Source organism: Vicugna pacos, chromosome 3 (genome assembly GCF_048564905.1).
Source record: "Vicugna pacos chromosome 3, VicPac4, whole genome shotgun sequence".
NCBI lineage: Eukaryota > Metazoa > Chordata > Mammalia > Artiodactyla > Camelidae > Vicugna > Vicugna pacos.
Genome location: NC_132989.1, coordinates 25,751,625 through 25,774,645, shown reverse-complemented (window position 1 = coordinate 25,774,645; position 23,021 = coordinate 25,751,625). Strand labels below are relative to the sequence as shown.

General features: G+C 42.4%; 1 protein-coding gene and 1 long non-coding RNA gene across 3 annotated transcripts in view; one reads left to right on the top strand and one right to left on the bottom strand.

The window, feature by feature from the left end:
* LOC116278148 (uncharacterized) overlaps window positions 1-23,021 on the top strand; it is a 564,959-nt gene that overhangs the window by 55,232 nt on the left and 486,706 nt on the right. Inside the window, exon 1 of one of the 2 annotated variants that reach the window (XR_004187521.2) lies at window positions 4,347-4,411. The exons of the other annotated variant lie outside the window; for it this stretch is intronic. This is a non-coding gene — a long non-coding RNA (uncharacterized lncRNA). Of the gene's footprint in view, window positions 1-4,346; window positions 4,412-23,021 lie in introns of those variants that run through there. 2 annotated transcript variants of the gene reach the window in all.
* LOC102530391 (short transient receptor potential channel 7) overlaps window positions 1-23,021 on the bottom strand; it is a 94,770-nt gene that overhangs the window by 56,444 nt on the left and 15,305 nt on the right. The window contains exon 4 of the mRNA XM_072957022.1: window positions 21,250-21,432. Coding sequence (XP_072813123.1) covers window positions 21,250-21,411 — 162 coding nt within the window. The 5' untranslated portion in view covers window positions 21,412-21,432. The remainder of the gene's footprint in view (window positions 1-21,249; window positions 21,433-23,021) is intronic.

Below are 23,021 nucleotides of genomic sequence, written 5' to 3'. Positions count from 1 at the left end.
AGCTTCTAGCTGACTCCAAGTGACTGCCTCTGCTCTGTCACAGTGTCACAGAGAGGCCACTCTCCATACTTGGGCAATGACTCTCTCCACCCCACTTAGGGCTATGTCTTAGCCTGAAACCAAAGGAGAAATGGAAGCAGCTTCTAGCAAACCTTCTTGAATTATGTTGAGCTACTCTCATTCCTGAGCCTTCCCTTCCAGCCAGGCTGCTCTCCATACTGTTTCCAGATATGGTCTTTGTAGCCCCCTGCTGTGTTCAAGGAAGGTCCATCCTGATCCTCTGTGGTTCAGTTGCTGGTCAGCCTTCAGCACCCAACTTTCTCTTTACATTCAAGTCCTACCAAGTCCCTCAGCCCCCTGAGATGTCCTGGACTCTTCTGGGTCTTGTTGTGTGGCCCCCTGACTTGGCCATCATGGTGGTGGGTCAAGTTGTGAAGAGCTGTGCTGGTATGTGTACATCTGCTCTCTTTTGCTATTTTTAAGCTCTTTGAGGGAACCAACTATCTTTGTGTCACCAAGAGTGGGCAGCCTTATGTTTTGCATGTAGTAGGTGCTCAGTGAACATGTTTAGTGATAAATTGTGCTCTTCCCAAACCTCTGAGATTTGCTACATGATTTTCCCTGTGAGTCATCATTCCAAAATGATTTCTAAATATGACAGATCCCCTCTTACTCAGCGTCTGATGAACACTTAACTGTCTTCACATGTTTGCTAGAGGGCAGACAGGGAAAGGTGATGAAAGTTAAAGCAGGCTCTTGTCTTCTTGTGGAGAAGATTGAAATGCAAGGCTAAAGCAGGGTTTGAGGAATGTCTTTTGGACTGGATGAGGATCATGTTATTTCTATGTATGTCACTACCACTGCAAACTGAGATCAATCCAGAAAATATATAATAGTAATTATTTTTATCATTATATGGGATACCTGATGTTTATTGATTATTCTGTGTCAGGCTGTATGCCTAACAATCACTATATTTGTTAACCTTCACATCAGATCCTTGAGATATACATTATTATATCCCTGTTTTAAATATGGGAGCGTGAGACACAGAGAAACTTGGTAACTTGCCTATGAAACACAAAGGTGATTATTACAGGGTCTGGCCTTAAACTAGTTTTGTGCTTTGAACTAGTATCTTTTATTTCCACAAGGTAAATTTTTAATCAGGCAGACACGCCAAAGTATAAGGGGCCAACAATGATTTCTCCAAGCCCACAGAGGCCATGGGACCTCATGATTCATGTTGCTGTTAGAACTCCCACATCTCTGCTTCTGCCTGTGGGCCAGTCAAATCCCAGTGGATATAAAAACCAGGAATACACAAGGGGGAGGGCTTAAAACTAGTTTCCTCGACAACTTCATCATCCTAAAAGAAGTGAGTCATCATGCTGAAGATGAAATCTTTGGCTCTCTCTCCTGCACACAGACAAGAGTAGCAATAACTGATTGAGCAATGACTCAGCCTGGTCACCACTTTGTCAGGAACCAGGTTAAAGTGGAGGTCACTTTAGCCCAGATTTACATCCTTGAGAAGTGCAGACCCCAGGCAAAAACCCGCTTTGCTGAGAGATCTATTTAGGAGCTCCAGCCTCTTGCTAAATCCCATCTGACACTGAATCTTACTAGGAAGAGTTGTAGTTTCACATAATTCTTTGAGCCTGAGGTCTGACTGAATAATGTTCCCCAAGTGGATCCATAACTCTGCAGACCTTCCCTGGTGGCTGTGCTGTCCTGTGCAAAGATTCACAGTCATAGAACATGCACAGCCTCTGGGGTCAGCCTGCCTGGGTACCGTTTTTGGCTTTACCACTCACTGACTAATGAGGGACAGGGTAGCTTAACTTTTCAGGCCTCAGTTTCTCCATCTATAAAATGACTATAAAATGACTATAAGCATGACCACCTCAAAGGACATTTCAAGGGTTCAGAAAATGCAGTTCCACTTTTTGGTTTATGGTTCAATTTTCAAATGCCACAATACTGCTTTGTTGTTGTTGTTATTGGTAGAATATTTTATTTCTGCAGTAAAAGTCAGAACACATTTGTATCTTAAGCCCTGTCCAAAGAGTTATGTCATGCATTAAAATTTTTAATCAGTGAAGAATATGCTCACTTAGAGTATTCCTCTACATATTTTTCATGGTTTTTAAGTAGAGAAAGAAATTTGATTGTCAATAAAAGCAAAGTTTTTCTTGCAAGAATAATTCTGTCATTCAAAGAGTTTATCAACTAGGAGAACATACATCCAAAGATACTGATATTGATATAGGAAATCAACATTTATACTTAATTAAACAACAGAAGACAAAGACAGACTAAAAACGCTTTCTTGAAATATAAAACACACCCTCCAGCCAATACAAAAATTGTAGTCCTAGGTTGATAGAGCTAGTGGTAAGTGGTAAGGTGGAGTAATCATACATTTCTCCAGAAGATTTTCTTAAATTATCAAATAAAATATTAGGTCAGTTGTAGATGAAAAAATAAACTATCTGGAGTTTATCTATAACTTTCTTTTATGATTCCAAATTTTCCAAGTTTCTCTCTCAGAGAAATGTGCATATAGCTCAGCAATGATATCCTTGACATGCTTTACTTTTTAAAATCACTTTACATTTTACTTTTATGTAATTATTTTTAAAATAATGCTTAAAATTAATTTCCCTCCTATGAATATAATGCTGATATATGCATAACATATATTTTGCCCATATTTCATCTTTACTTGATGCTTTTATTTGTATGTACAGTTTTATATTTGAAACATGCTTAGGATTTTGTGTCTCTTTTTTAAATTTAAAATTTTAAATTCTTGGCACTTGAAGAATATCAATATTACCAGTATTTTGATGATATGAGAAATAAGTGCTGAAATAATGGTATAACCATTGGTTCAAGAATTGCTTGTAACCCAGATATTCCAGGTCTTGGCAGCTGGTGAATACAAACCTGGCCCCATTGGTAGACATGCTTCCATCCATCCACCAGATAGATAGTAAATGCCGACTGATACTGTGCACCAAGTGCATTCAGGCATGGAGGACACAGCAGCGAGCAAGACAGTCAAGGCTTCTGCCTTTGGGAAGCTTATTAATTCCCAAATCTTGATGGTTTGGAGCCCTTTCAGGCTATATAGCAGGGTTTGGTTTTGTTTTTAATCATTCATTGCCTCCTCTTAAGCTTGATTGAAGTATCCTACGTATGAAATGTTTTCTGAAATACCCCTTTGTAGCTGGTCCAGTGCACGGGCACGATGGCTGCTGGGCGTTGGTAGCTCTGTTCTGGCTGCCCCCCCCCCCATCAACCCTCTGATCTCTTGTTCTGCTTGCATAAAGTCTCCTGGCTGGTCCGTGCCTCTGCAGAGTATGTCTAGCCCTCTGCCCTCTGCCCTCTGCTTTGCTTTCAGACTTTCTCTGAGTTCTCTGCTGCTGACTTTCTTCTCCAGTTCTGTTGCTGGGCTGGTGGACCCCCATGTGGTGGTGGGCACTGAATTCCTCAGGTCCTTGAATGCCTCCTTGGCATGTGGGGCTTCTACTTTCTTGGCAGGGATGACCACTTGTTCTCCATCATACGTATTTCCAGATTTCCATCTGTTTACCCCAGAAATGGCTGTCTCTTCTCATGCTTTTCTAGAGGGCAGCAACCCAACAGGGTCTCTGGAAGTGATGCCTCGGGTGAAGTAATGCCTTCCATTGTTCCATAGTTTCTTTATTTCAGGATTCAGGCCTGCATGATTCTGCTTCTGATGCTCCTGAGTGGAGGAGTACTTGTCTTATTTCATTTTATTTGACTACATGAGTTAGCCTCCTGAAAGCTGGATGGAGAGAGATTTTAAAACTGAACCAGTACTCTTAGCTCCCTGCACACAGCTCATCTTGACTCGTGGGGAGGCCGAGGAGGATCTGAGGACCACTGTCTGCTGAGCTCAGATCCCCTGCTTGTCCCTCACACACAGATCTTGGCCAGACTTCTCACTTCTAGGAATTTTTCTCTCAGACTTCCCTTAAAAATTAACCTTATTTCCTATTCTGCCACCTCCTACCACCGAGCTGACCAACAAAGTTAACCCCTTTGTAGACAGTGTTCAAGTTCTTTTTCATGTGGTTCTGGGCCACATAACAATAAGGTGTGTTAATTATGAACACCCCTCCTCCTCCCAAATCACCATAATTTTTCACTTCTAGAGCACAGAGAGAACTTTTAAGGGTGTCTCCTATTACCCTCTGTCACAATGCTCATTTCTACCCTCTGATATTTTAAAGGACATTGTTATGTAGACAAAGAGCCCGACACATACCTCAGCTAGGTACTTAATAATGTGGGTTTCTTTTCTCTTGGTGATATCTATGCCTGCTGTTACCCGAGGCTTCCAGCCTGGACATCCTCAGTGGCTCCTTTCACTTCTCTGGTAAGTGTGGAAATTCATCACACCCCCAACGCTGGGAAGCATGCAGCATTTATTTCTGGTGAAGACACATTTTGGTCATGGAGGCGACTGCTAGCTCTCTGTTCTTAGATGTCAAATGAGGGGTATGAATATTCAGCAACCAATGCAAAGGTCCCCTTGACACCTCTGTTTAGTATTTGAAGAGGCAGTAGTCTCCTTTGTTATTCAGGGGGCCAACCCCCAAGCCATGAGATCTATAGAAAATTTCTTAATAGGTTGAGTTGATTTTGGTCAGACTTTGAGTGCTGGGTTTTTTTTTTTTTTAATCAATCTATGGCAAATAAAATCTCTCTTTCAGCATGTTCATATTCTTTAGAAGTGGAAACTGAGTCTTATAAATTACTGTGATGTATTTAAGGTTATATCTGTGTATACATAAATTTATGTCTATCCATCCATCCGGAGAATACCTACTGAACCAGATACCAGGAATACAAAGGTTTCATGTAATATCTCTCAGTATTGCTCTCATGACCTTCAAAGTCTAGTCAGGGAGACAAACAGGCAAATTCAGTGTAGCTCAGTCAGTGCCATAACAGAGGTTAGCAGAGAAGAGACACCGAGCCCAAGAGGGGATATGGAGGGACAGTAAGCAGAGGCTTCCTGGAGGAGACATTCTTAAGCTGAGATGTGAAGGCTATAACCAGGCCACCAAGAGAATCAGGGAGGGTCTACTGAGGAGAAGGAGCTGCTAAGAGTTTGGGCTTCAGAGTCAGATCTTGATTTAAATCTTGACTCTGACTCTGAGCTGCATCTGTTTCATCTGAGGATGAAAATGAGGATGACAGTATTGATGGTGCAGTGAATGAGCGCATTCAGAACACTTGACGTGGTGAAGGGGCAGATTAAGCACTTAATAAATTGTTGTTATTGTTGTTGTTATTATTAGTGATGCCTTAGAGCCTAATGTGTCAGGCGAGGTGCAGGTATCTCAGGGTGAGTGGACCATCAGGGAGTGATGGGAATTGGGAGCCGCTCAAGGGGTCTTGCATCATGCTGAGATGGAAACTAAACATGACTTGGAAAAGCAGGTACCTTGGGAGTGAGAGAGAGTTGTAATATACTTTTATTCTACATGTGGGCGAGATGCCCATCGTGTAGGTTGTATGTGCACACACTTGTCCCCAGCGCTGCCCATGCTGTCCTCCCACTTACCAAAGAGCAAAACTACATCATTTAAATTACATCATCGGATAGTCTCAAAAGGCTCCAGGGGCACCTGATCCATGGAACCTGCCTAGTAGACAATGATAATTTATTGCAATGTCCAGGATTCATTTTATAACGTCTTTAAACGTTAATGATCAATAATGTAATTATGACGGGGAAAGTTCCTGGGCTAGTTGTGGGTTTAATTTAATTTACAAAGCCATCTGGAGCTATGCAGAATACTTTTTACATTTTTTCCAGACCAAATTTGGATAGCATCTAGTCACTGTAATGTAAAAAACTTGTAGCAAAGACACTACCCCTAAGCTCTTAGAATCTAGAAGGGAAGCCCATGGACCTGGGTAAAAGGACAGGAAGGGACTGAGTGGTAAGCAGAGAGGAGACCTGTTTTGGTTAGGATGGTCAAGGAAGGCCTTGGTGTGTTTCAGGAAGAATGAGGAAGCCAGTGGGCTGGATCATAATGAACAAAGAGGAGAGTGGCAGGATGTGAAACAGGCAAAAACCAGATTATCAGAAGTCTGATAGACATAGGGAAAAAATGTGGTATTTTTCTAACCATAGTGAGTGCCACTGGTCTGGCCTCTTGTCTGGCTGAAGGAGGCTTGATTCTTAGCAGAGACCCATCCTTACTAGCCAGATAATGCCCCTTTCCTGCTCTTGGGGAGATGGTAGAGGGGAGATTACAGAATCCACCATCATTCTTGCACCCTCTCTATCTCATCCTCAGTTCACTGAGCTCTTGGGCAAGAGCTCCCTCCTCGGTCCTCATCTCTTATCTGCCTTGATCCTCTTCCTGTGCTCTTCTTTCTGAGAGGAAGAAGCATCCTTTGTAATCATAGCTGGCTCCCACCTGTGCTGTTGATTTTCCCTATGGCCTCCTGACCGTCTGAAGCCTGGTTCCTGAACTCTGCTGCAATGTTTCTCTCAAAATTTCTTCTGGTTGTCAGATGCACCAGTCTGTTCTGGGTCTTCCTTCTCTGTGACAGCTCTGTAACCCAGATGCCACCTACCACTCGCTAAGGAATGCCTTCTCCCTTGACCCCTTCTGCATTGCTGGGTGTCTGAGTAACCTGCCTGGGAGGTGAGCCTGTCTCATTTTCTTAGCCGAAGGCTCTTCACGGGGGGATGAGTGGCGTTTTGCCTTCTGCCTCCTGAGGAGGTGGCCAGGAGGGCTCTGGTGAGCCAGGTGGTCCTGGCTCAGGAGGAAATTTGCAGTTTCTGGAGGCTTTAGGGATGGTTTTCAAAACTATATGCTGCCCTTTTTTTTGGGATCAAGGTCCAGTGAAGGGGAGGGCCTTGGGGGAAGAGGGCACCTGGTGGTGGAGAGACACTCCCTGAAACCTCATTGGCTTTGGGAATTTTCTTTGAGGTGTAGACATCAGATTCCACTTGAACTCTCTTCTCTGGAGATAGAATGACCCCAAAGTGGGGTTAATTTCAGATTGCTGGGGGATTGACCAATGCCAAGGGGTCTTTTGTGGAAGTTCAGCATCAGTAGGCCTAGAGATCTTGATTCATTGGAAACTCCATAGGGGAAGAGATTTTTTTTCTGTTTTGTTTTTATTATTCTCAGCATCTGCTGTAGTATCTGGCATATAGTGCTCAACAAACAAACTGTTGAATAAATAAAATGGAGCCACAACTTGGACAGATGGTAGTGATCCGTGTGTGTTAGGGGTATAATGTGTCCACAAGGAGAAGGGTGTAGGCCAAGAGCCCTCTTTGGATACACAGATGAGTCTTCAGGCCTGTGGTGTGATGCAGAAGACAACGCCCTAGACTGACTGAATTCTGACAGGCAGAATTTCCTGGCAGCCTGGGTGGGAGACACTGGGCCAGATTTCACATGATTTAGAAAAATTAAAAAATAAGGGTCAGCATTTATTGAGCACTTATGATGCACCAGACATTTTTCTAAGTGATTTTCACATATTAATTTAATCCTCACAATATTTCTGTGTCATAGGTAAAATTATTAGCTTTTTTTTTCAAGGGAGGAAACTGAGGCATGGAGAGGCTAAGTAACTTGTCTCCAGTCACACAGCCAAGATGTGAACCACCCAGGTATTCTCTCTCATTCCAGAGTTTCATCTATACCAAGTAGCAGATAAGATGTGAGGTTTCTTACTCTTGAGATTCGTGAAGCAAATTCATACTGGTTGTACCTGTTGCTTCACAATTACATACTTAATACTGTATATACATTCATGTATTGTTTATATGTAACATTCTAATAGTATAATATAATAATCCAAACAGAACAGATTATGTTTAGAAATAGAGAATTTTTTTTTCTAGCAATGTTGTATAACAACTTGGAGTGAGTTGTGCCTTGCCTGCCAACCAGATAATATGTAACCAGTTCCCTAACTAGTACCTGCTACGGATCAGAATAATTCCTGAAAGATAACATTTGTAACGTGCTAGAAGCCCATATTTATCCAGTACTTACTATGTACTGGAACTTTGTAAGGCAAGTATTACTACCCCTACTTGAGAGATGAAGGAAAAGCAAGGTTAAGTGATTTGCCCAAGGTGACCCCAGGCTGTCTCATTCCAGAGCTCATGATTCTAAGCACGAATCTACACAGAATCTTTTTTCCACATCATGTGGAAAGGTCTGTTTTTCAGTAGAAATACTCATTCTCTGATTATCTGGAAGGGAGTCAGTTATTTCAGGTAGAAGTCTTTAACAATCATGTAAAGAACCTTTAGGATATGCGTGCACTGTTTATGAATATGCAATTATAATAGAACACTATGTATTATGTATATGGAATATGTATGCCCCCTGCCCTCATAGTACACTGTCACTTTTCTCTGGACAGTGGTCTGTTATAAGGTAAGGATCTGTAAGTAGTGCTAATGGATTTGGTTGTCTGAGCTTTGTTTTTATAAATCTTCTCTAATGAGTCTTACTTTTACTAAATTTCAGCCTGATGGTCATCTCTGTTAGGGCAACTTAAGATCAGAGTAAAACAATTTATCCTGTGGTTGTTAGGCCAGACTTTCACAGGAACTTCCAGGCTGAACTTGTGCCCTCGATTGAAAAGTCTTTTTTTTTTTTTTTTAGCTCCAAATGACGGTCACACAGATTCCTCCCTTTAGTGATCACAACCACTGTCTTACTTCGTTTAGGCCCTCATCACCTCCCACTAGCCTTCTCCAGTAGCGTCTTAGCCAGTCCCCATTCTCATGTACACCATCAAACCGTGCTACTAGAACTGTCTTAAGGAAGCAAGGCTACCTTCAGTCACAACATGCTATTGACTTGGCCACAAATGTGTAAAAAGTCCTATATTGCACTAGAGTCATACACATCGACATGGAAAAGATCAAGGGTCCAGTATGGAAATGCTAAAGGATATTCACCAGTATCTTTTGGTGAATGTAGTAGAGTGGCTGTGGGCAGAGAGAACTCAGATAGAAAATGCTCATCTTCCTAGGCACCAGAGGAATGAATTTTAAAATAAGCATAAGATATTATTTTGCATCTATTCAATTAGAGGAGAATATCTTAATAATACCTAATGCTTGCAGAGTAGTGAAACCAGTTCAGCTGTATAACACTGTTGACATTGAAAATTAGTATAGCCTTTTGGGAAAATAATTTTGCAGTGTATTCCACAAATATTTGTATTCTTTGACCCAGGAGCCTCATTCTCAGAAATTCAGTTTTAGGAAATAATAGAAAAGAAGGAAAGTAAGTGATATGTATGGAGATAATAGAAAAATATAACTACATATAAAAAGTGAATATGCACCAACAGAGGAGATACAAACAAAAGTGTATCAATCTTATGCTGACATAAACATAGTAATCATAGAAAAATATATACTTTCTAATGTAGGTAAATCAAATCACAAAATTATTTACCCTATAGCTGTAAGTATGTCTAATGGGGGAAAGAATGGGACGAATGTAAACCAATGAAAACAGTTGACAAAGAGGCACATGACTGTAGACTGTCCTTTTCCTTTTAAATATTTTTCTTATTGTTAAAATGCTATTTGTACAATAAGTAAAATGATAAATGCACACTGCAGAGACAACTTGAGGATTCCCCTTCCATTATGGAGTGAAGACCATACACTTCAGCATGTCTTTTTCCCAGTCCACCACAGCCGGCCTGCTTCCCCAGCAGGTTGTATCTCCTTCAACCCCAGTCCCCTATCCCCCACCCCATTGTGTCCCCTCCACCCCAGTCTTTCTTCGCTTGTGTTCTCACCCTCACCGTCTATAATTCTCCAAACTTTATCACATCTTTGCGCTTTCCCCACTGTTCTCCTCCATTTGGAATCTTCTTTTCTTTTGAGCTCTGACCTACCTTTCAGGGTTTGACTCAGAAACTTCCTTCCTTTCCTCCACAAAGATTTCCCACATCATTTTTTCCCCTGAATTAATCTTTCTTTTTTATGTAAAAGGCTGGATTCACAAATATGTAGCCCTTTAAGATGTATGTTTCTGATGACAGGGGACTAGGTCTTATCTTTTGAATGTCCATAAATTTTCTTGATAATAGGTGTCACATGATTATTCCCTTCTTCTTCAAGCTTACAAGTCTGCCTGTTCAAAAACAGCTAATACCTGTCAGAAGGGGAGTGAATAAGCAAAGCAGTCAGAAGATGATGCATCAGATGGATTTATTATGGAATAATAAGTATGAAAAGATAAATTGACTTGTAATTCCTTCAGGATGCAATTTGCTGGCCAAATTGTTACTAATTTTGTTGATCAAACAATGATATTTTGTTTTTAAGTAAAATAGGGCCATTAGTTATGATCTGAGTTTCCATGAACTTGGTGCCAGTAGTTGTAGTTCAAGAATGAGACAAGTAATGTCTAGTAGCTCATGGTCTCCTATCCTACTCATCTCATTTTGATTCTCAAGAGAACCCTGAGAGTTTCCTCAACAGCTTTTGGGAATGCATCTTACCTTGAACATAGGCTTTTGTTGTATTTGAGAAAAATAAAAAGATACAGTGCATTCATTCATTCAACCATTCACTTATTCAATAAGTATTTCTGAGACTCTTTAGCTTGCCTGGGTCTGTTCTAGGCTAGAAATACAGTGGTGAGCTGCTGCCACAGAGTTTTCTGTGTTGGGGGAAATAGTAAATAAGTAGACAAATGGAACAGATGATATTGACTACCAAAGAGGACACTGCAATTGAGAGTAACTGACGAGAGAGCAACGTGGCAGCATGTCTGCAGTGCTGCTTATGTTCCAGAGCTCCCAGTGAGTCAGGCTGAAGTTAGGCTTCACTGAAACCACGTCTTTGCTGCTGCTTCTGCCCACTGCTGTGGTGAGGAGGAGGGGAGGGAGAGGGCAGAGGTAGGTAGACCAGTTAGAGGCTACTGCAATAAATCAGGCAAGATAGGATGATGGCTTCGATTACTATAAGTTAAAGCATCTCTATTAAGCAAAGATTTTCATTCACAATTGTACTTAGAAAACTCCCCTTTCATCAAGAAATTTCCAAGTGACCTTAGGCAGATGAATGTTAATAAAAGAGTAAAGCATTATAGTAAGTAATGGGAGGAATATATAAAGGAGCAAATGCTCATTAAGACTCTGAATCCATATATGAGCATTTAGTATAGAAATAATGAGAGAGAAATATGTAGTTGGTCTTTAGCTTAATTACTGGAGTGAGTTAGGGGTCCTTGAGGATACTGTAATTTCTAAGATCTGTTTGACTCTGGGATAAAAGTGACAGTTTGAAAAGGGCTCTTATTCTTTCCACTTTGGGCTAGTAAATGCATCTAATTTGCATCTCTTTCTTGGAGACAGTGGGGATTTATGTTCCTTCCTTGAATGCTCCTCAGATTCCTCTCTTCTTGTTGACCCCTAAATCGGGATGTAATAATAATCAGCCTCTGAATACCTGAACAAGTGCAGCACATGATCGATACAATGATAGCTACACAAGCTAAGGCTACACAGCTTAGGAAACATGAGAACCAAGAAGAAAAAATCCTTCAAAGGATTATCTTTTCATGCAAATATTTATATATTCAAAGAACTGAACAAAAGGCAGCAAAATAATCAAAAAGGCAATAGTTTTCTGCCTGGTTGTGACACCTTTGAGGAACTGAAATCTCTTTTGCAAATGTGCAGTAGTATTTGCTCTTTAGAGAAAGTTGTGTCAGATGATTCTCAGCAAGCCTGAGAAAGGGCAGAGAGGAGGCATCAGGCACTCTGCTTTTCCCTCTTCACGCTGAGCCAGGCAGGGTGTGGGGCCGGCTAGCAACTCGGCCAGTGGGTGGAGCAGCACTCCTGAGACCCACCGTGGAACGCTCAGTGGCCTGAGCTCCCTGCTGGAGGACAAAGGCTCTATTGCCTCTCCCTGCTGTGCGGGGCTGCCTTGGGAGCTACCAGCTGCTCTTTTCCATCCTTAAGACTCCTGGGCCAGAACCAGTGTTAAGGCTTCTCTGCATAATGAGAACCCTTTTCCAAGGTTACAAACCTGGAAGGGATACAGGTCAGCAATGAAGGAAATGGAGATGGATGGCCCTTTTCTCTCAGGCCAGCCTGGAACGTCGTTTGAATTCTGTTATATGGATTTTTAACTGTCAGGAGAATTACAGATGTTCAGGGTGCATGAAGGCCCATGGCTTCATGCTTTACACCCATCTAGCTATTCATTTGCTCATCACGGAGCCTGCACATCTATGTAGTGTGACTACTGTTCTCTGTCTTCAGAGACCAAGGTGAATGAAGAGAGGTCCTACTTGCCGGGAGCTGTGTCTTCACAAAATTTAGACTCATTAGCGAGCCTTTCAAAAGCACAGTCCCTGGGCTCCCACCCAGAATTGGATTAGAAACTGGGTGGGGCACAGAGGCTGGCATTTTTTTTCTTTTTCTTTTTTTACAGAGCTCCCAGGCGGTTCCTTTATGCAGTTAAGTATGAGAATTTAGTTTGTTCTAGAGAGATACATGGAGTTTAATTTTGTTCTAACATTGGGTTTGGTCTAGATAGACGCAGTGCATCCTTGGAGAACTACAATCCCTGATCTCAGTGGCTTACAGTTAAGGGCTTATAGCCTATATCCTGAAAAGTATTCCAAGATTCTCAACAGGGGATGATTTTGTCTCCACATCTTCCCTCAGGGACAGTACAGACCATATCTGGAGACATTTTTGGTTGATACAACTTACGGGGAGGATACTGCTGGCATCTAGTGAGTAGAGGCCAGAAATGTTGCTAAATATCCTATAAATGCACAGGACAGTGCCCACAGCAAAGACTTATCTGGCTCAAAATGTCAGTAGTGCTGAGGTTGAGAAACCCTGGTTTCATTTTAGGGGTGGTTCTGCTTGTAAAATCAACATGGCATACAGGTTCCATTAGCTAATATTTATTTGAACTTACTGTTTTCTAGCTATATTATGTGTCAATAGACATTGATTTTTGTTTATTAGTTACCATTGTTTGTTCCCCTTATGCAGATGAGAAAACTAAGCCCCAGAGATGAAATAACTTATCTAAAGCCACCTATCTAGCAAAGGGAGGACTTGGGATTTGCTCACGTGCAATCAGGTTTCCAGCCACAACAGTATACTGCTGCCCAACAGGTTCTCTGTTTCTTCTCCTGTGAGTTTTTCCAGGCAGCAAAGGGATACATACCTACTTGCATTGGTCCTTCTTAAGATTGCTGCTTGAGAAAAACAAAGCTACTTTTCCTAGGCAAAAGATAGCCCCTCTGAGCTGAGAGATGAATGGACACGGATCATTTTTGTGCCTTGTGGCCAGGCTAGGGCCTTGGAAGTGCCGAGAGGAATCCCCAAAGAGGATGCTGATTGATGCTTTTGATACTGTTGGATTCCCACAGCATGTGGCAGCTCCTGGGCATCCTGCCATGCAGTTTGGGGGTAGTGCTGGACCACCAGACTGTGTTTGTGACAGCTCTGGTCTTCTTAACTCTGAGCATCTGTTAAAGAGATGCCTCAGCAGGAAAACACAGTGGGAGAATATCTGCTCAGAGCATGTGAGCATCTGATTGGCCTCTCAGATGTCCACTAGAGAGCTCTGGCGTTCCCGTGTCCCCTTTTCTCACTGGCCCTGTGCTCTGTGCAGACAAAGGAAATGAAACAACCCCAGTAGAGGTCAGCTGCCCTCTCTAGTGTCCCTACATGTAGTCACTGTACTAGGGTGAGGGGTTTCAACCAGTTTTGCGTCTACTGCTGGGCCTCGTTGTCTCTCTTAGTACAGAGTTAGGCCAGGAGGCTCCTGAGGGTTGGAATAGCGTCCACCTTACCAGAGAGAGTCCCGCAGGCCAGCAGATATGTAACTTCAGGCATGTTACTAAAGCTGTGTATTTAGTAAGTGGAGAACGTGAGCTGGCAGGCTCCTGGCCACATAGCTGTATATCGCTGCACTTAGGTTCTATTTTCTTTTCCTGGGAGTTTTTCCAGGTAGAAAAATGGGCCAACTTATAGCATGACTGAAATGTGTACAAGATGGTGATTTTTAGAAGAAAGAAGCAAAGGGACATCTGTTGTTAGAGGCCCTGGCCCAGCTTTAGACAGGATGGTGATGTGGGTGGAACGGCCCCCCACACCCCTCTCCTCTAAGCTTGCCCTTCCCTCTGTAGCATTCTTCTGTGAGGGAACCTTCTTGGTGCTGTGGGCACGTGTGCTGCACTTCTGGGCTCCATGTCTATGAAGGAATCTTGAAATGAAGTTCACAGCAGGAACTGAGATTGATGGAGGACACTGACTTGGTGTGTTACCATTTTTCATAGAGATTTTCCATTTTTATTGAGAACACAGGCTATTGCCAAATAATTTACACTCTTTAGTCTAGGCTGGGCTGTTGGATCTACTATTCAGCTTTGTCTCCCATCTCCCACAGGGTCCTTCCCAGACTTTCTGATTAAAAATTTTTTTTTCGGGCTGCCTTTTACCTCACAGAGTGTTTCTGCTACCTATTTACAGAGAAGTTGATGCTCTTAATATGAATTCCCTCAGCTTTTCTCCTATTGGTAGTCATTAGTGCTATTTGCCAAGTAGCCCCAATTTTTTTCCCCTCCTTTCAAACATATGGCAGGATTATATACTACATGCTGGCCCCTCTTGTTGTGGGGTGGGCGATGTGACTAACTGTTGACAGTGATTTGTGAGTAGAAACAGTGTGTGTTTCACCTCCAGGTAGAAGCATTTAGTTGCTGGTGTGAGACTCCAGAGCTGGATTTCCCTTTAGTGGGGTGGAAACATTTGAGGTGGTGGCTGTTCTCTCAACCTGAATTTCTGAGTGAATTCTGTTCCAAGATGGAAATAAGATGAGCAGTAAATAAACTTCTTTTGTTAAAAGCCACTACAACTTTGATTTTGCTTGTCAGCACAACATAGCTTCACCTTGATTAACAGCCTGTTCTTTTCCCCCAGCAATTACATGGCATCTGTACTCATCCTTTTGGCCTTCCAGCCTTTCTCCGAGGAAAAGCTGTCTCTCCATCTATCCTAATATATGCAACCACTCTGATTAAAGTCCTCCAGTGGCTTTCTGTTCTTACAAACAACACCTCCCCCACCCCTCTTTAGCATGGTCTACAAGCCTCTGTGCGGGCTGGCTCCTGTCTCTTCTTTAGACTCATCCCACACCCTGCTGTTCCTCAGGCCATCTAACTCGGCCACATTCACCCTCTTTCAATTCTTCTTATATGCTGTGTTTATTCTCACTGCAGGGTCTTTGAACATGCCTTGAACAGCTCTGGACATGTTCTTCCTGCCAGAAATGTCCTCCCCACTTCTGGTTAACTTCTCGCAGAGCCAGCATGAGTTCCTCTGAAAGGCCTTTATTGACCTCCCTGATTAGATCACATCTACCTTTAGAGGTTATAATATATTTTTCTCTTTCATGACACTTACTTCAACTGGAACATTACAACTTATTGGTGTGCTGTTTTGATTAATATCTGTCTTCTCCATGATGGTAGACATCATGTCATTTTTATTCACTACCACATCCCCCAGGATTAGCACAGCATACTTTGTAGGCACTCGGTGAAAGCTTGTTGAATGCATGACTGAGGATACAGTCATACTGTCTAGTTTGATAACCACTAGCCACGTGTGCCTGTTGAAATTTTAATTAATTAAAAATATTAATAATTCAGTTTCATAATTATATTATACCTATTTCACATTCTAATTAGCTGTATGAGGCTAGTGACTACCAGATTAGACAGTAGAAAGTAGAACGTTTCCTTTGTCATAGAAAACCTTTGGGTAGTGCTGGCAGGATTAAGTCCCAGTGCTTGTGCACGGCATACGATGCCCTCCAGGATCTGGTTCTGACAGGCTTTCCAGTTTGTTTTCCCACAGTAGTGCAGCCACAGGGAAACACTCATCCCCCTCTAAACATGTTCCTTTCCTAAATAAGCTCCGTCTCAAGAATTTCCACTTATGGGAAACATTTCCTGAAGTCCATACTGAGCTGGTCAGTGCTGCTGCTGACCTCCATGCTGCCCCCCGCCCATTCATGTTTGCCTTGCTCAGGCAGGATTATAACCATTGGTTTACACGTCTTTCTCCATTGCTACATGAATCCCTCTAGGGTAAGGCCTGGTCTATGTCTTTTCAGTCTTTCCAGTGCTCAGCACAGAGCTGGTGCTGTAGTAGACATCACTGAATGTTAAATGATGAGTGAGTGAATGAATGAAAATCACAGGGGATATTTCCTTAGTACAACAGTGCGAAGAGAAAAGAAACTGTGTTACTGAATAGGACTAGTGAGGGTCCCACCTGCCTCCTTCCTACCTCCCACGGTCCAGTCCCAGGTCTTTATTTCATAGAATAACCCAAGAGTGTGGAAGAGTCAGGAAAGAGCATCTCTAAAATCCTGGGGCTTAGAAGGCTTGACTGAATAGAGCTGCTTCTTGAGGAGGTCAGGGGGTCTCATTAGTTGGAAGGAAAGATGGTTGGCACCATGATTATATCCTCCACATGCCAGGATGCTACAGCTAGGGGCCACCTGGAAGTCTGAAAGAGGTAACTGCTGTGAAATCCACTTTGCTCATCTAGGAAAGTGCAGACACTCTTGCTGCTATAGTCATAGCAAACCTGTCTGCACCTCACCCGCTGCACTGATGGCTCTTTGAGGGCAAGACTGTGTCTTACTGTCCTTGGGATCCGTGTCTGTAGAGCTAAAACAACTTGTCAGCTAAAACTAACCTCCCTTATTGGTGATACTGCCTGATAATAGACATGCTTTCTGCAATGAGAGTAATATAATTTTGGACAAAATATTCACGTGTTTTCTTTTTCAGTAGCAGACCTTTGCTTAATAATGTCCAAGGAGCCTCCATCTTTTCTACAGGTGTAGTTAAGGCCTCTGTTGTGCAAATAGGACCTCGTGAGTCTCTTTGTCTCACTTTCCTTTGGCAGTTAAGCCTGGAGGACCCATGCCCAAAAAGTTCTTTCAGTGAATAGGAGAGTCACCTGATCCTCAGTAAGGCAGACCTGGAGTCAGGAAGAAGGAAGAGATGATGTAGGGATAAAGAAGGAAAACAGCATCCCTGTAAGCCTAGAGATGAAGAAGTGATAAAGAGGAGAAAGGGAGGGATGAGAGTGAAGGCCCCAGATGTGAGTCTTCAGTTAGACAAGTTGAACAGAGCGCTAAGGATTGTGTGTTGGTCTTTGTGACCAGTCACTCAGTCCCCTTTCTGGGTGCACACCGGGCCCAGCTGAGACTGAATGGATTCAGAGACTGATTGGGTGTTCCCAGTTGGTGGGACTGGACTAGCAATGAGGAAAGATGTGTGAACCAAGGGTTATTTAGAGTTGACACGTGGGGAGAAGGGAAAGCCTTTAAGAAGGATATTTAGGTGTGGTTTCCTGGAGACAGAGATACAAATGGAGAAGATAGCAAGATGTCCGTTACTCACATTGGCCCCAGAGAAGGAGACTAAGGCCTGTATATATACTGGGGCCAAAGGCCAAAGCTGGAGGGATTGTTTTCTTTATCTTTACCAGTGAAGCACTGATAGAGTTGCTTCTAAGTTTACCTGTGACTCAGTCGGGAAGAATCCTTGCGTCTTCACAAGGAATGCTTGCCTTCTGAAGGGACGGGGCCTATAAAGGCTCAGGTGGACAGAAATGGTTAACAGAAATGTCTTCTGTAATGTGAGCAATGACTCTAAGCCAGTGCAATGTGTATATTAATATGGTCTCGCTTATACCCACAGGCTGGTGAGGCCTGGGCTGTTTGTGGCACACATGCTTTATTCCATTTGATTTTCAACACAATTTAATGAAGTAGGCATTATTAACCAAACTTTATAACTGAAGAAAGTGAGACACAGAGAAGCTAGGTGACTTGCTTATTAAGTGATCCCCTTAATAAGTGGTTGGACCATGATTAACCTCAGAGAGTACTCTCTTAGCCACTTTTCCAACACTGCCTTCCAAACACAATGGTTAACAGTTCAGGTGACACATCCACCTAGGCCACTGGAGAGGTTGTCTCCTGATTAAGGCAGAAGACATGGAGAACAACCATATCCTTACAAGGTCTTTGGTCTCTGGGGGAGGAACTTTAAGCTATAGGGCTGATGTCCTTACAAGGGGACATTTCTGACATTCTCTGGGGAGAAAACAAAGGACAGACAAAGGAATGTCTCTGGGACAGGAGGACCTCTCTATCTCAAGGAAGGTGGCATCACTGAATGACAGTGATGATGCTTCCCTGTGGAGCTGCAGAGACCTTTTCAGTTTCCAGAGCAGTTCCTCTCATAGCAATTCGTATGCAAGTTCACAGAAAACTTTGTGAAGCAAAAGCTTTATATCCATTTTTTAGATGGGGATTGAGGCCCAGAGAGCTCCAAAGACTTATCAAAGCCCACGTGGCTAGTGAAAGTAAGACTCATGCCAGAAGTCTGGTCTCCTGACACCCTCTTCATGATTCTTTCCTCTTCACCAGGTGGCCCCTTGTGCCATGGTGGGCTCATTCTCTTTATCTGGTAGAGGTTGACATTATGATTGAGGCAGCCAGAGGACCAGACACTGGGGTGGTCCCTGAAGAGATGTGAGCATTCAGATGAAGGACATGGTCTAAGGCACAGTACCAGCCACAGAGTGGCACGCATTTCATTCAGATCTGTGTACTTCATAGATACACAGGCTGAATCTGTATTAGTTTCCCAAATACTGTTACATGGAAAACTAGTTGTACTAGGTGTTCCATGAGAAAAGGAGTTCTGTGATCAGGTAACACATATTGTACTCCCTCCTCCCCTTCTAGACTTGCAATGCCTGTTAGAGGCTGTATAATGTCTTTAAGCACAGAAATCTTTCTGACTTTGCTTATTAACTCAAGCTCTCCACATTTATTTGAACAGAAAACATTTTTTTAAGGTCACACCTATTAGCAGTTCATGGAACTGCCAAGAGCAACTGGTTTGTTTTAATCACTGAATTAATGGTTTTATTTGCTATGTGGGCAGAGCCATAGGAATTTTTTATGATTTTGTATTTCAGTCTTAAGGCTCATATATGTGTCAGGTGTAAAAGGCAGTGTATTTATAAATAGGCCTTGGTGCTAGTTGTTTCATAATTTAAAGACCTGGAGTTAGATTTTGCCCAAGCAAGCATGCTGAAGTTCATAAATTAAAAATGAAATCTCATAATATTAATAAGGTTTTAAAATATTAGGTATTTTCACTGGTAATTCACGGTAGAATAAATGTCAAGGAAAACTGTGAGTCTGTCTGCTGTTGCATGATGGCATACATGTTGAAAGAATTTACCCATTGAGGGTTTTGAAATGAGCAAGGATGACATTTCATGCGGGTCATTTATCATCTTCCTACCTATGGATTTGAGCAGACACTTGACATTCATGATGGATATTTCTTGAGACCTTTATGATTCCCCTAATTGGCAAATATCACTAGAGTAAATAATTTCCCTCAGAAAACCTTTTTATTCTGACCCAAACTGTCATGTCCATGGAATGTTTCACTTTTTCTTCTCATTCATCACCAGGACGGTTTTGTACTTGGTAACTGACAATGAGAAGGAACATATAGGCTATAAGGTAGTGGCCACACTCTGGACTAGCTGAATAATTTACCCTCAGTGACAGTTTTGCTAAGAGATTTGGATTTATGTTTCAGAAAAATGGTGAATGCTTGCATTTCATGGGCTCTTGGAATTACTCATGAACAGCCAAAACTGTGAATGTATTTCTGCAAATGCCAAGCATCTCCTGTTCTTTAAGGGGTCAAATGCATCTTCACCTCTCACCCTGTGCTGGGAGGCAGGGGGATGCTGTAGCTTGGTAATGGAAAGAAATGCTTGTGGTTCTAGAAACTCAAGCTCATCATTACCATTCATTGCCAAGCAGTCTCCGCAGCAGAGTTTCTTTGTACTCCAAAGCCATGAATATCTCAGCAGCTTCAGGAAGGGATTGCTGTACTTAGATGAAGAGCCTCCATGAGCTCCTGAGGTAAGCTAAAAAATGAGTTTTCCTGAGCTAGGAAAATAGGATTGGACATACTTGAAACTGCAGCCTGACTCCTCTCTTCCCATAACTGTGCTTTTTATTATTAATCTAAGGCCACCTTCCCCATGATTTATCAGTTTTATCTTTGGAATTCATAGTCTTTGGGAAAAAAAAGCAATTGTTCTTAGAATTTTTGATTATTTAAAATTAAAAGGGCAGAAAGATTTTATCAAACTTGGAAGCTCTCTCTAGATGAATTCCACATATGTATGTGGTTTGTTGAAGGATGGCTCACACACAAATTAAGATAATCAGGCAAGAGGAGAAATACCAAGAGGCCACTTTGGGGGCATTAAAAATACCCTCTGGTAGTCACCCTGTAAAATAGCTGGGAAGAAACCCCCTTAGAGACCGACCAGCTATCTTGCTTATGGGAAAGGACATTAATATTTTTGGAACTCTGAAGTTTTTATCAGAATGAATGATGTTGTCTGACATAAAAGCACATTCTGAAGAATCCGGAGTACCTCCAAAGTGGAAATGTAATTGAATTTTACTCCTTAGAACCTCAAGTTGACCAGCCACTGGAGATCTGAGGGCTACTGAGTGCTAATGGCCACTAAAGACAATTGGGGCCAGTTGAGGAGATGGGGTGAGCTTAAAATACTCTTTTGAAAGTCTACTCAAGCTTCCTACTAAGGACTTATGTAAGCCTTGAGAGTGAAACTGCTCTAAGCCTTCGAGAACCATGTTTCCTGCAAAGCCTCTGACTTCGACCTTTTTTCTACACAAGTTCCCAGGCACTCAGAGAAAGCTCAATAAATGCTGTTGAAAGAGCTGAGTGATAAATGTTTCTCATGAAAACTTAGGAATTGGCCTGCTAGCTGATGGAAACACTTTCTGTGACCTTGTTCCTGCCAGTGATTTGGAGGCTGAAACTTTCCTCTTTTGTTCTCCAGGATCGAAGCCTGTCTATGGAATGACATATCTCTCTCTCCTGGTGGGCTGGGGGTGAAGAGCGGGGCCCTGAGCAGCCCTGCAAAGCTGCCAGTTCCCTGTCTAGAGACAAGTTAGATAATTGGTGCTGTCACTGTCCCCTTGCCTGAGCAGAAAATATGCATGAGCACAGAGGTAGGCCTTCCTGGAGGCGGGAAGGCAGGAGCGGTAGGGGAGCTTACCTTCTTGACTTCGTATTTAATGGCGAGTTTGATCCGGCTCAGACTCGGACGGTGGTGGTCGGACCAGACTTGGAAGTTCACATCACCATTTAAAATCGCTTCCACCTCTTCTGTGTCTCGGCATAGGTCCAGCACGCCCACCACAAAATCCTTGCATTGCATAGATAACTTCCTGTAATCGTTCTAACAGAATAAAGAGAAATCAGGGGTGTGATCGGCTTGCCCAGCACAGCATTGTCGATCAGCAGCTGTCCACCAAGTGTGAGCTTACGGAGTACATTGGAACCAGGGAATGTGCTGAATCTGGAAGACAGGGTAATTTCTTTTGACATAAGAACCTAGGGGACATCTTCCCTAAGACAGGATTTGTCAAGGTGTGCTCCATGGCCACCTGCATCAGAGTTACTTTGAGTGCTTCCTGTATCTGCAATTCCCAGGCTCTGCTACAGACTTCCTGACTCAGAATTCCTAGAGATGAGGCCCAGGAATCTGTCTTTTAACCTTGTTCTCTGAGTGATTCTGATGCCTGCCAAAGCCCATCCTGGGCTCTTTGAAAGCAGCAGTTCTCTGTGCCCAATTCTGAGCCAACTCTGAGAGAGGAGTGATAAGGAAATGCACTTTTAAGACTGATGGAAATATACTTCACTCATTTACCACCAGTCTATAGTGGTGACTGCTCTACACAGAAAGTTAACTGGAAAGATACAGCTGATATGCTAAAATTGGGGGAAAAGTGTACACAGGAGTGCTTTCTTTTTATGTGCTAGAAAATCTGCTTGTAAATTATAAATGTAAAAATCAAATGTAATTTAAGAGAATCTTTTCTTACCACAAATCCTTTTGTAAAGCAAATCATGGCTCCTTAAATTACTTGCCTGTTAAATGAACATTTTCAGACCTTGACCTATTTTTTGTTTTGTTTTGCTTTTTGATAAATTGCCTCTGGGTTTCTCTCTTCTCTTCTCTTCTCTTCTCTTCTCTAGGCATACCTTTCTGAATTATCTTTGAGAGGCTGACCGCCTTTCCTAGTGACATGCCAACTTCTCTCTCCCCTAAAACAGATTGCTTTAATTCAGATAGTGATCCAAAATGTTGGACAAAAGAATGTTTCATGTCACCCTCAAACCTGTATTCCGCCAAAATATTTTCCCCTAAAGGATTCCTTATTGGTTTCTTAGTTGAAACAAGTCTCTTCAGAAGTGACAGAAGAGCCAAATGTCACTTCCAATGTTAATCAATGTCAGAGTAGTAAACAGTAGTTGGTAGATTGGAGTGCAGTTTTGCTTTTCCAAATCCAGACCTGGATTCCTTAGCAAATAGGTGGAAGCCTGGCAAGCTGCAGAAGCTCGGCCATTTTTCTAAATTAATGATTCTTTTCTCCTTCCAGCAGCACAGCATCAAAATGTCCCTTTGCATTAGAGAAAGGGGTAAGTAAATGTTTGCTAAGGAAAAGGAAAAGGATCAGGAAAATGTTTTCAGATAAGAATGACTGCCCTTCACTTTCATATATATATTAGGAATAAGAAGAGTGTTTTGGAAATGCTGGGTAGAAAAATGACTTCTTAGCTCAGGCAGGTTGTCACGGAGCAAGTCAGACTGTACCATCCCAGAGCCTCTGCACATTTCTGGGTTCTGTGCAGTTCAGAACAGAAGGTACCACTTCATTAGGGATTTTCACTTCCTGGGCTCTTTCAACTAGCCTGGCCATAAAAAGAGGAGACACACCAGAGCAGCCAAAGCAGGTCGTTTGCTTTCTACCTTCTGTATTAGGC